This window comes from Loxodonta africana, chromosome 7, assembly GCF_030014295.1.
Source record: "Loxodonta africana isolate mLoxAfr1 chromosome 7, mLoxAfr1.hap2, whole genome shotgun sequence".
NCBI classification, from domain to species: domain Eukaryota; kingdom Metazoa; phylum Chordata; class Mammalia; order Proboscidea; family Elephantidae; genus Loxodonta; species Loxodonta africana.
Genome location: NC_087348.1, coordinates 33812409 through 33826733, shown reverse-complemented (window position 1 = coordinate 33826733; position 14325 = coordinate 33812409). Strand labels below are relative to the sequence as shown.

Sequence of the window (14325 nt, the reverse complement as noted above, 5' to 3'; positions counted from 1 at the left end):
TGAGTTACCCAAAACGTCCCTAAGTAGAAAAGCAAGAAAAAGATAAACACTATTTTCCTTTTAACAGGATCTTGTGTCAGCCCAAGCAGAATGAACTCAGTCACATTATTATTCAGCAGCATGATTTTGTGAATGAGGAGAAGGTACAAGTATGAAATGGTTTATCTGAAAAAAAAAACAAAAAATACAGGAATTAATGTATGGTGCTATGCAACAGTGTGAAATATTTTAAGCAAATTAATTTGTGGTACTGTGTGATGTTATGTGATATTTTGAGCAAAAATAAATATCCCTCATCAGGGACATTCTAGCTGTTGTTTCTTAAAGAGTCACTTCACCTCTTTGTTCCTCAATTTTTAATGACCTCTTCATAGGGTCATTTTAAATCTCAAATCAGCTTATGAAGGATACTTTCCCAAATCACTCTTAAAATGCAACTCCTTGTTAACTTTGACATGTTCCTGCTCTTATTAATTTGATTTATTTGATTAGTAAAAATTAGGGATATATGATTCCAATGTATTATTTACCTAATTTTTTTTTCACATTCAATACACCTTGGGACCCATGTTTTGCATGGCCATTTTTTCAGGCTGCATTTGGGATATTTGTCATTCTTCTTGATTTTAATGTTATAAAGTCACACACTAATCCTGTCCACATAAATAATGTCTTATTTCTACATATATTTATGTATTACATATTAGTGATGCATACTTATATAAATGTATATTACTAATAAATATACAATAAACAAACAAAATCATTGCTGACAAGTCGATTCTACTCATGGAGACCACGTGTGTTACAGAGCAGGGCTGCTCCATAGGGCTTTTTTGGATGTAATTTTTTACAGAAACAGATTACTAGGATTTTCTCCTGTGGTGGTGGTGAGTGGGTTTGAACCGTGTATCTTTAGGTTACTAGTTGAGTGCAAACCATTTACACCACCGGGGGACCAAAAAAATATATGACCCCAAAATTACTGAACACTCATTTCCAGATATTCCACCTTGAAAAAGGGAGAAAGAAAAACTTATTTAGCCCATTGCTGTGGAGCCAGTTCTGAACATAAAGCAACCCTATAAACACTTACTACCTTCTAAATAATCTACTTTTACCTCAAACACCTGAATGATGTTTAGTACTTGACATATTGTAATAAACATAAATGAATAATCTCTGATAATTTGTAATGAGATATCTAGATGCCTTGGTGGTACATGGTTAAAGGACTCCTCTTCTAACCAAAAGTTTGGTGTTTCAAACCTACCAACCACTCCATAGGGGAAAGCTGAGGCAGTCTGCTTCCATAAAGACTTACAGCCTTGGATACCCTATGGGCCAGTTCTCCTCTATCCTATAAGGTCACTATGAGTTGGAATTGACTCAATGGCAGTGGTTTTTGGAATACAGCATCTCAAATACCTCCATTTCTATTTTTTTCTTCCAGTGTCTGAAAAGCTGAAAAGCACCTCTTACAGCACTCAAAGTCCCTGAGTTTATATTTCCAAACCACAAGGGGAACATGATTGCTTGATAGTTCATGCTTCACAATAGAGGTTTTTTGCTTAAACATTTCAGATCCGGGGCAGTAGGAGTCGGGGTATCACCAGGCACACCAGGCGGCTGGTGTGGAATCCGATGGTCAATAAACACAAGTATAAATACAGGAAAAATTTTCTATGTTTAAGTTGACATTTCGTATTAACGTGAAATAATGGACCTTTCACTAACTGATGTTAGGAATCTGAATCTCAATCTGAAAAAAAAAAAAAAAACTACTTCATTATTCAAAAAACTGTATATTCCAGACTGGTGGAAGATACAAATGTGTCAGATCAAACTAGAAAATAATATTAGAAGAATAACTATATTTTAGGGTAGCAAATTCATAAAGAAAAAGTATAATACATTAAACTGCCATATAACAAAACTCACTATGAACAAAGAATTTTAAAAAGTGGTAGAATAGGATTAAATATTTATAACTCCTACAAATCAAAAACATAAAGATTAGTAACCCAATTTTAAGGAGCCCTGTAGGCGCATTGGTTAAATCCTCGGCTGCTAACCTAGTGGTTTGTGTTTCAAACCCACGCGACAGCTCTGCAGAGAAAAGACTTTAAGGCCTGCTCCCATAAAGATTTCGTCTAAGAAACCCAATGGAGCAGTTCTACTCAGGCACAAAGGACCGCTATGAGTCAGAATTGACTCAAGAACATACAACAACCATCACCACATAATTTTACAAAAGAGCAAGGTGTTTGAATGAGCAATACACACACGAACATTATAACTGGCCAACGAGCATATATAAAAATACTCAATCTCATTAAAATCAGGGAAATACCAATTAAAAATGAAATACTCTTAAGTTTTGTAAAAAGCAGACCACATCATATTTTGCTGATGATTTAGGAAATCGGCATGAAATCTAGTGAATTATCCTAAAAAAAATTCAAAAGGCTGTACGTTGCAGCCTTGCTAAGAATTGGGTTTACTGGAAATGATTTAAATACCTAACGCTATTAGTATGCAGATAACGTGAAATATGTCCTTCCTACTGAAAATTAGGCAGAAGTTTAAATATTGCATCTATACGAGCAACTAACATGGATAAGTCACTGAAATATATTGATGACTTTAAAAATTAATAAATTGCACAAAAATAATCGTTGTATGTTTTATGTTAAAACAAAAAAATATAGAATGCTAGACAGTTTCTATGTGTACCTGTGTGCTTAAAAATCCATTGAAAAAGATGTAGAAGGAAATCTTTACCTCTGGGGAAGAAAAGACGTAATGGCCAAAGGGAATTTTAGATTTATAAACATTGTGATTCCTCTATTGGGAGACTATGTTATAACTTCTGTAACTAAAGTTATTAAAAAATTTATTAATTTTAATATGGCTTAAGGAGAATGCATTATATGATGAAAGAAATTACACAAAATAAAACAAAACCACAATCCAACAGTGAAATTTTACATAACTTTTTCTTTCTTAGTTATTGTGTTGTTTCCTCTATTTCTTTAGTAAATGTATATACAGATGCTATTCTCTACCCATTACATTCCATGAACTTTCACTATTTGAATTTGAGGTTCATATAAAATGTAAATATAACTAGCCAGGTACATTTCTGGCCCCTATTACACTACAGGGAGATATTTGAGATAAAGAAACCAGTGTATCCTTCTGTTGTACATAGGGTGGTTATGAGTAGGAACAGGCTTCATGGACCCTAACAGCAACAACAACCACATAGGTAGGTAGGTAGGTATGTAGGTACTATTATGATCGCTCTATTGGCATCTATTTCCTCATTCGTAAATGAGGAAGTACAGTCTTCGTGAAATCTTCCAGCGACTAAAAATCAATCTATATTAATCAAGTACTTTACTAAATAGATTATTAATTAATCAAAATTATCAATTAATATTTTGGTCATTATTATTTTTCTGCTTATTGCTTTTAATATTCAATCATTTGATAATGTTTTCAAATATACAGAGCTTTTTAGCGTTGCTCTTCTATTTGAAGTAGAGTAAAAAGCCTTCCACAGTTTCCCTTATCCACTTGTCCCAGCAACAAACAGCCCCCAAGTTAGGAGCCAGAATTTCAAGACAGCATTCCCATGGTCAGTTTTCCATTAGAACAGTTCTCTTTACTTTGACTTGTAAACTAATAAAAATTCCAAACTGTGACCAAAATTAGAACCTAAAGATTATAAAATATACTTAAAAATCAGTTATATTTTCTGTGTGTTCATGGTAAAATATTGTTTTAAGAGTAGATTCTACAGATATTCAAAGAGACAGCTTTAAATGGATTCAGGTATGCCAAAAAAGAAAGGAAAGATGAGAAGAGGAGAGAAGAAAAGGAAAGGGAATGGAAGGGAAAGAAAGGGAAGGAACTCATGTACGTGTTATCTGTCAATTCCAATCAATATTTGAAGGAATGTCCTTGAGTTTCTGAACTCATGACAGCATACAGGAAAAACAGCAATTCTCTATCAAAATAATAAATACATCTCTTTGAAAAAAATAACAGTGGAATAATCTTCATACTTGATGTTTAGAGTTGAAATTATATTTAAAATAAATATATCAAAAAACTGTTTAGTCATAATGAGAATGAGAACTATGTTACAAAACTGCAGGAAAATGTGAGAGGCAGCTGAGCATTTTGCTCTTGCTTTCCTTGCTTCAGTACAGCAGTGAGCAGCGAGGGCCAGTTCTCTAAGTGCATGGGGTCTAGGGACTCCTGGAGAAGCTGTGCTGAAAGCATTAGGAGCAGCATTTAAAGGCACTTGAGGAAGCTGAGTGCAAGCCCACCGGTATTCCCTATGGTAGGTCTTGGACAAGACTAGGAAAAATTAGCTCTGTTTGTTGTTATTTAACTTCTTTATTCTCTTAGTTTTAAATGTGCTTTTTTAAAATTCTTTTAAATTGCACCAAATATATAATTTCAAATAATTACCATAGGTTTTAAGACAAATGACCAAGAAATAAAAAAAAAAAAAACCTTATTTCATTCTGTGCAGGGAATAAACCCTAAAGCACTCATTAAATTTATTGTCTTTTCCTGTTTACATTCAAGGCCGATAACTTATTTTTATTGTAGATATTCTGCTTTTCTAATGCAAATAAGATCAAAAAATTAAATGCACTTTTTTTTTTTTTTTATCATAGACATCCTGGTGGGTGTAAGGGTAGACATTCGTGATTGAGTAGTAGAATTCTCACCTTCCATGTGGGAGATACTGGTTTGATTTCTGGCCAACATACCTATGCAGAGCCACCGCTCATTTCTCAGTGGAGGCTTGTATATTGCTATGATACTGAACAGATGTCAGGGAATCATTCAGCTTAATATGGACTAGGAAGAAAGGCCTGGTGATCTACTTCTGAAAATCAGCCAGTGGAACCCTGTGGGTCGCAATGATACAGTCTGTCAGCCCTCATGGGGATGGCACAGGACCAGGCAGCGTTCCATCCAGTGTGTGTGGGGGCTCACTGGGCAGCAGCTCACTACAACAAATTGAATGATATATGTCACAGCACAATAACACCTATTTTAGGAAAAATATGCATATTTAAGGTGGAAGGAAAATTTCAAATTATTTTTCTCAATCCTGAGGGTTAATATAAATTTTTTTTTTTTAAAATCTGGATCTAGAAGATCCCTATTCTGAGAGGTATCAACTCAATAGAGAAAATTGTTAAGATTTTAGAAAAAGAATATTGAAACTCAGTGGGAACACATTGAGCTTAGCAAACATGACATGACTAGGTAAATTTTTTGATTGCTGTTGTTATTTGTTATTTGTTGTTAGGTGCCTTCAAGTCAGATCTGACTCATAGAGATCCCATGTACGGCAGAACAAAACACTGCCCGCTCCTGCACCATCCTCACAATCTTGTTAGGTTTAAGCCGATTGTTGTACCATGGTGTCAATCATCTTGTTGAGGGGCGTCCTCTTTTTCTCTGACCCTCTACTCTACCAAACATGATGTACTTCTCCAGGGACTGGTCCCTCCTGATAACATATCCAAAGTATGTGAGATGAAGTCTCTTCATCCTTCCTTTCAAAGGAGCATTCTGGTTGTGCTGCTTCCAAGATGATGTTTTCATTCTTCTGGCCATCCATGGCATATTTAATATTTTGACCAACTCCACAATTGAAAGGCATCAAGTCTTCTTCAGTCTTTTTCATCGTCTAGCTTTCTCCTGCATTAGAGGCAATTGAAAACAATATGGTTTAATCAGGCATACCTTAGTCCTTAAAGTGACAGCTTTGCTTTTTAACTCTTTAAAGTGTTTTTTTGCAGTAGATTTGCACAATGCAATCTGTCTTTTGATTTCTTGACTGCTGCTTCCATGGGTGTTCTTTGTGTATGCAAGTAAAACAAAATTCTTGACGACTTCAATCTTTTCTCCATTTATCATTATATTGCTTTTTGGTCCAGTTGTGAGGATTTTCATTTTCCTGATGTCAATGTGTAATTCATACTGAAGGCTATAGTCTTTGATCTTCATCAGTTTTTTTTTTTTTAATAAGTGCTTCAAGTCCTCTTCACTTTCAGCAAGCAAGGTTGTGTCACCTGCATAACTAATGAGCAGGTTGTTAATGAGTCTTTCTCTATACCTGATGCCCTGTTCTTCTTCACATAGCCCAGTTTCTAGGATACTTTGCTCAGCATTCAGATTGAATAAGGATGGTTAAAGGATACAGTCCTGACCGTACATTTCTCCTGACTTCAAACCATGCAGTATTCCTTTTTTCTGTTCCAACAACTGCCTCTTGCTCGATGTACAATTTCCCCATGAGCACAATTAAGTGTTCTGGAATTCCCAATCTTTGTAATATTATCCATAATTGGCTATGATCCACAGAATCGGATGCCTTTGCATAGTTAATAAAACACAGGTAAACCTCTTTCCGGTATACTCTGCTTTACCTAGGATCCATTTGACATGAGCAATGATATTTCTCGTTCCATGTCCTCTTCTGAATTTGGCTTGAATTTCTGGCAGTTCCACGTCCGTGTACTGCTGCAACTGCTTTTGAATGATCCTCAGCAAAATTTAACTTGCGTGGTTTTTTGGGTGAGTCACTCAGTGGTTAAGAGCTAAGGCTGTTAACTGAAGGTCAGCAGCTTGAGTCCTTCAGCCGCTCCTTGGAAACCCCATGGGGCAGTTCTCACTTGTCCTATTGGGTCCCTATGTGTCAGATTTAGCTTGAAAGCAATGGGTTTTGCTAATATTAATTATATTGTTCTATAATTTCTGCAATCATTTGCATCACCTTTCTTTGGAATAGGCATAAATATGGATTTCTTTCAGTCTCTTTACCAAGTAGCTCTCTTCCAATTTCCTTGGCATAGATGAGTGGGCACTCCCAGTGCTGCATCCATTTGTTGAGCATCTCAATTGGTACTCCTTCATTCCTGGTGCTTTGTTTTTCCACAATGTTTTCAGTGTAGCTTTAACTTTTTCCTTCAGTACTATTGGTTCTTGATCATATGCTACCTCATGAAATGTTTGAAAGTCGACCAACTCTTTTCAGTACAGGGACTCTGTGTATTCTTCCATCTCATCTTGATGATTCTTGTGTTGTTCAGTATTTTGCCCATAGAATCCTTCAATATTGCAACTCAAGAATTGAATTTTATCTTCAGATCTTTCAGCTTGAGAAATGCAGAGCATGTTCTTCCCTTTTGGTTTTCTAACTCCAGGTCTTTGCACATGTCTTCATGGTATTTTACTCTGTCTTCTCCTTCTCTCCTTTGAAATCTTCTTTTCAACTTTTTTACTTCATCATTTCCCCTGTTCTCTTTAACCACATTCAAAAACAAGTTTCAGAGTCTCTTCTGACATCCATTTTGGTCTTTTCTTTTTTTCCTCTCTTTTTAAGGGTCTCTTGATTTCTTCATGTATGATTTTCTTATATCATGCTACAACTCATCTGGTCTTTGGTCATTAGTGTTTAATGCCTCAAATCTATTCTAGAGATAGTCTCTAAATTCGAGTGGAATATACTCAAGGTCTTACATTGGTTCTTTTGAAATTGTTCTAAATTTCTTCAGCTTCAGCTTAAACTTATAGTATGAGCACTTGACGGTCTGTTCCAAAGCCAACCCTTGGCATTGGTCTGACTGGTGATATTGAGCTTTTCCATTGTCTGTTTCCACAGATGTAGTCAATTTGATTACTGCAAGGTCCACGTGTATAGTTGCTCCTTATGTTGGTGAAAAAAATGCATTTGCAGTGAAGAAGTCATTGGTCTTGCAAAATTCTATCATATGATCTCCGGCATCGTTTCTGTCACCAAGGCCATTTTTTCCAACTACTGATCCTTCTCCTTTGTTTCCAACTTTCCCATTATAATTGCCAGTAATTATCAATGCATCCTTATTGCATGTTAGATCAATTTCAGACTGCAGATCTTGGTAAAAATCTTCAATTTCTTCATTTTAGACATTATTGGTAGGTGCATAAATTCGAATAATAGTTATATTAACTGGTCTCCCTTGTGTGTATATGGATCTTATTCTATTACTGACAACATCGTACTTCAGGATGTATCTTGAAGTGTTCTTTTTGATGATGAATGCAACGCCATTCCTCTTCAATTTGTCGTTCTGGCATAGTAGGCCATAGGATTGTCTGTGTCAAAATGGCCAATATCAGTCCATTTCAGCTCACTAATGACTAGGATCCACGTTTAAGTGCTCCATTCATACTTCGTACATTTCATGTTCCTATTATTAGTGGATGATTGCAGCTGTTTCTTCTCATTGTGAGTTGTGCCACATAAGCAAATGAAGGTCCTGGAAGTCTGAGTTCCTCCAGGTTATTAAGGTGTACTCTCCTTTAAGGTATCAGCTCTTCCCCAGCCATATTTTGAGTGGATTCAAGCCTGAGAGCTAATTTTCTGGCACAATATCAGACAACGTTCTGCTGCTATTCATAAGGTTTCATTGGCTATTCTTTTTTTCAGAAGTAGGCTGCCAGGACCTTTTAAGTTTGCCTTTATCCACAACCTTAGCTGAAACCTGTCCACCAAGCATGACCCTAGTCATATTTGAATACCTGTGGCATAGCTTCCAGCCTCACAGCAACAAGAAAGCTACAACATTACCACAAACTGACAAACATGTGGGGAATTTTTTTTATTAACTAATGAAATATTTTTAGAATGTTTGGCTGTTAAGAGTCAATGTTAAACAAACGTTCTGGTTTGTCACATTTTGGGTTCCATTACCCTTTTCCTCCTCCCTTCTCATCACAGTGGTTTGTACCAGGGACAGATGCTGACCTAGGGCAGATACTCCATAAAATGACCAATGACTTAAATTTAGCCTACTCTACTCAATTATAAGAGCAAACTTATTCAAATTCCCTCTCTGGAATTCTGACTAGGTAACCTGACAAGTTGGAGGGAGGAGGGGAAAGCTTATAGAATGCATAGAAGGAGATCCTTTGTCTTGAAAACCAAAGGCACATACAAGCAGATATTTTGAGAAAAAAGAGAACATAAAGACAGTAGAGAGTAAAAAAGTAAGATAAAAGAAAAGAGGAAAATCATGCAAAAACTCAGAGAACATAAAAGAGGACACACTAGTACTCCCAGCATCCTGAGGTACTTTCTAGCTTCCCCCAAGTACATGAGGGTCTTATGATTAAAATCATTTTACAAAGTATAATGATCAGCATATTATTTTTAATCACTAAATAGGTCTGACTGAAACTCAGTACCTGATTCATTATCTCCAAAATACCAACTGTAATCTTATCATGACATGCAAGAAGTAAAACAACTAATTGCTTCCACTATTTTTTCATGGTGAGGAGCACATAGGAGATGAACACTTACTAGTAAATGCGTAGAGAACTATATAATAAGTTATTGTTGTTGTTAGGTGCCATCGAATCAGTTCATATTCATAGTGACCCTATGTACAACAGAAGGAAACACTGCCCAGTCCTGCGACATCGTCACAATTGATGTTATGTTTGAACCCATTATTGTAGCCATTGTGTCAATCCATCTCATTGAGGGTGGCCTCTAGATTCTGGAAAAGCCTAGAGCCTCCAAAAGAAATGCAACCACACTTACACCTTGATTTTAGTCCATTGAGACCTATTTTCAACCTAGGGAACTTAAGATAATAAATTTGGGGTGTTTTAAGCACTATGTTTGTGGCAATTTGTTACAGCAGCAGTAGAAAAACAATACAATACCTTAAGGCATATACTTTAAAAAGTCAGCTCCAGATGTCCTTGCCAAAACATCAGATTGCAAATCATTGGTGAGTGCCTTCATGTTAAAAATTTTCAACCTCCAGACTTATATTCTGTCCTCCTATGCTAACACCTTAAAGATTAACTGCCATAGTAAAGTGTTTCCCCGTTTCTCTTCATACATATTAGCTAGGTACTGTAATTACCTCATGTATATCATTTCTAAAAGAGTGAGGGTTGTATTTCACTTCTTTACCTTTCCTGAGACTTGCTCCTGGTTAGTGTTTTAGAAGTAACAAGGGATATAGGAGGAGGTTTTGGAAAAGAACAATTATTATTGCACAACAAGTGGATCAGGTGATGTAATCACATAGAATCAAGTCACGGAAGACTTTTGTTCCCTTGCATGGGGGAACCAGCTCAGAGGATCCAGATAATTTGGGGGTTCAGGTTTGTCACCCTTCTGCACAAACATTTCCCTGTTTTAGTTCTGAGAGTCCCATTATTTTTCTATCAGGACACTGGTTTCAACAAAGGAAGTATGTTGAGGCTGAACCTTCAGTCTTCTTTGCAGTTCTGCCATTTTTATTATAAAATTCTGACTCTGATCTAGAGCACAATTTCTTTCTGCAGGAGACTTGGTCACAGTGGTAGCAGGGGCTCTATATTGAGTACATGTCCAGGAGATAGATTAGATGGTGTGTTTCTGGGTAGACAACTACACTGGATACACACTCCTTTTTTCTCTTTTCCTTTTCTTGAAATAGAAGAAGACATCACCAAAACTCTTCCAACTGGAAACTGCTACTATGAAAAACTTTCAATAGGAGAATCAAACTGTAGCTTCTCTAATCAGTGATAAACTACATGGGATAGATTTCACCTTGAAATTCATAGGCTCTAAAAAAAAAAAAAGTGATGTATATATGTCCCTATAGTTCCTCTTGGAATCTACAGCTTTCCATGTCCACACAGAAAAATAGATGTTCATTTTATCAAGCCAGAGAAATGCTAAAGTTGGTACAATAAAATTGATACAAATTTGAAAACTTTAATATAATTTAGTACAAAAGTAGAATTTAGAAGTCTCAAGTGAACAAAAATATTCGTGTCAAATTTTCTGTACAGATAAAAGACAAAAGGAAATGAAATTGAAATTGGATTTAAATGATCATGTAAATAAAGACTATGCTGTCAGATGGGTAGTGACAAAAGTTGGTACTATCCCCATTGCAGAAACATACATTTCATATAAACATTCGGCCCTCTCTACTCAGTTTATTCTCTTCTCTGATTTGTATTGAGAACTCACTAAAATTTTCTATCTGTGATGCACGTATTTCTGTTTCAAAGCCCCAAATTCCTTCTCTGGATTATCACATTCAGTTTTGAAAACAAAAGCTACCAGTTTGGGAATTTAAGAATACAGAGCCTAACTGTAATCACAATAAAAACAGCAAACAAATCCATTGTCGTTGAGGTGATTCCAACTCATGGCAACTCCCATATGGTTTTTTGGGTGTAATATTTACAGAAGTGGAATCACCAGGCCCTGTACTCTGTAGCAATGCTTGCTGGGGTCCAACCGCCAACCTTTATTTAATAGTCCAGCAACACCACAAATCAACATGAAGAACACAGAAAACACCAGATCAAAATTACAAGTGGTTATAGGCATCCAATGGAGGCAGAGACACCATTCTGAAAAATCTAAGGCAATGGGCCTTACACACCTGTTTGTACCTGGTGTGGTCTCTCCCTCAACATGAAATTGAGTCAACACTAACCACTGTATGTGTTCATATTGCCTATTTTCCTAAAGACAGGAAAGCATTAAATCCAAAATAAGAATATGCTATTTCCTGTTGAATTCCTCTAGGCTAATTCAAGATATTAGGAAGCATTTGTAACTTTCATTCATCTTTGATCATCTGAGATCAGTTTCTTGCTCCATAGCTTCCTCATGGCATTTTTAACCTCAGAATTTCTCAGTGTATAAATCAGAGGGTTAACAAAAGGTGTTCCAATTGTATAAAACACAGCTATCATCTTATCCATGGGGAAGGTGGTTGCTGGGCGTGTATATATAAATATACAAGGACCAAAGAACAAAATGACTACAATGATATGGGAAATGCAAGTGGAAAGGGCTTTTTTCCTCCCTTCAGCACTGTGGTTTCTCAGAGAATGCAAGATTATAACATAGGAGAACATCAGCATTACAAAACTCACTGTGCAAATGGCCCCACTATTGGACACCAGTAGTAGGTTGATTACATAGGTGTCTGCACAGGCAAGTTTCAACAAGGGTTGCAAGTCACAGAAATAGTGATCAATCACATTGGGACCACAGAAAGGTAAACTCAAGGTCAGAAAAATCTGAACTAAAGAATGCACACAGGCCCCTACCCAGGCTATAGCTACCAACACACTGCAGACTTGCCGGCTCATGAGGCTTATGTAATGCAGGGGCTTACAGATGGCCACATAGCGGTCAACGGCCATGAGGATAAGGACGAAGATCTCCAGGCAGCCAAAGAAATGGAATGAAAAGACTTGGATCATGCACTCACTAAAAGAGATAGTATTATTCTTCAGAAGGGCATCCACAATCATTCTAGGGGCTATGGAGGTAGAGAAGCAGGTATCAGATAAGGATAAGTAGAAAAGGAAGAAGTACATTGGACTCTCAAGTGCCCGGCTGGTCTTGATGGTGATGATAATCAACAAATTACCCAACAATGTTCCTAAATAGAAAAGGAAGAAAAAGGCAAATGCTATTTTCTTTTTAACAAGATCTTGTGTCAACCCAAGCAGAATGAACTCAGTCACAGTATTGTTCAGCCGCATGATTTCCTGAATGAGGAGAAGGTACAGGAGTGAAATGTTTCATCTGAAAAAAATAAATGATACAGGAATTAATGTATGGTGTTATGCAACAGTGTGAAATATTTTAAGCAATTTAATTTGTGGTGCTATGCAATGTTACAGATACTTTGAGCAAAACTATCCCTCATCAGGGACATTCTAGCTCTTTTTTCTTAATGAGTCACTTCACCTCTTTGTCTCTCAATTTATAATGACCTCTTCATAGGACAATTTTAAATCTCAAATAAGCTTATAAAAGATACTTTCTTAAATCACTCTTTAAATGAAACTTCTTGTTAGCTTTAATACGTTTCTGCTCTTATTAATTTGTTTTACTTGAGGGATACAAAACCAGGATATATGGTTCCAACTTGTTTACTTATTTTTTTTTTTTTATTCGATAGACCCTGGGGCCCATGGATTGGATTGTTTCTCACCCAGCATTTAGGATATATCTGTCTTCTCTTTTGAGTTTAATATTATGCACATAAAGTCACACACTATTCCCATTCTTATAATGTCTTATTTATACATAGATGTAGGCATTCCATATTAGCGATGCATTCTTATATAATGTATATTACTTATAAATATGCAATAAGCCAAAAAAAAATTGTTGCCATCAACTCAATTCCATCTCATGGAGACCCCATGTGTCACAGAGTAGAACTACTCTAGCGTTTTCTTGCCTATAATTTTTACATAAACAGATCACCGGGCCTTTCTTCCATGGATGTGCTGGGTGGGTTTGAACTACCAACCTCTATGTTCACAGTAAAGTGCAAACTGTTTGCTCCTCTCAGGGACCAAAAAATATATATGGCCCAGCTATTTACTGAACACTCTTTCCCAGATATCCCAGCTTGAAAAAATGAGTAAGAAACATTCATTTACCCCATTGTATTCAAGTTGCTTCTGACTCATAGTAGTCCTATAATACTTATTAAACCAAAACCAAACCTATTGCCATTGATTCGATTCCCACTCTTAGCGACCCTTTAGAATAGAGTAGAACAGCCCCTGTAGGGTTTCCAAGGAGTGGCTGGTGGATTCAAACTTCTGACCTTTGGGTTAGCAGCTGAGCTCTTAACCACTGTGCCACCAGTGCTCCATTAACTTCCAAATAATCTATTTTTTACCTTCAAACACCTTAATGATGTTTGGTACTTGACATTTGCTTATAAGCACAAATGAAAGTTCTTTGACAATTGGTAATATCTCATATATTCCCATTTCTATTTTTCTTCCTCCAATCTCTGAAAAGCTGAAAAGCACCTCTTAGAGCACTTAAAGCCCCTGAGCTTACATTTCCAAATTAAAGAGGTGTGATGATTGCTTAATAGTTCATGCTTCTGGTTTTTAGCTTAAGCATTTTAGATCTGGGGCAGTAGGAGTGGGGGTTGTTACCAGACACACCAGGCAGTTTGTTGCAGTATCAAAGCGTGACTGTAATTCCCTATAAAGTTTGTATTATCCTGGTAGTTGAAAACCCCATCTTCCTAGAACAGAGCAGAGAAGCAGAAAAGGGAGGGCAATGTGGTTAGAAGAGCAATTGTGGATAATCAGTAACTGACTTTTTATTAAATTTGTTTTCTGTCCTAACAAATTTAATGATAATTATTGAAATTTGAATTATAACATCTTTCAATGAAGACTTCTTTTACAAATTTAGACAGAAATAATCAAAGTCTTCACTTTCAAGAA

At 36.3% G+C, this 14325-nt stretch overlaps 1 protein-coding gene across 1 annotated transcript; it reads right to left on the bottom strand.

The window, feature by feature from the left end:
- Window positions 1–11670: 11670 nt before the first annotated feature.
- On the bottom strand, window positions 11671–12603 carry LOC100667884 (olfactory receptor 4C16-like). Its single transcript, XM_003412227.3, has one exon. It carries the CDS (start codon window positions 12601–12603, stop codon window positions 11671–11673), a length of 933 nt encoding a protein of 310 aa, XP_003412275.2.
- Window positions 12604–14325: the final 1722 nt, after the last annotated feature.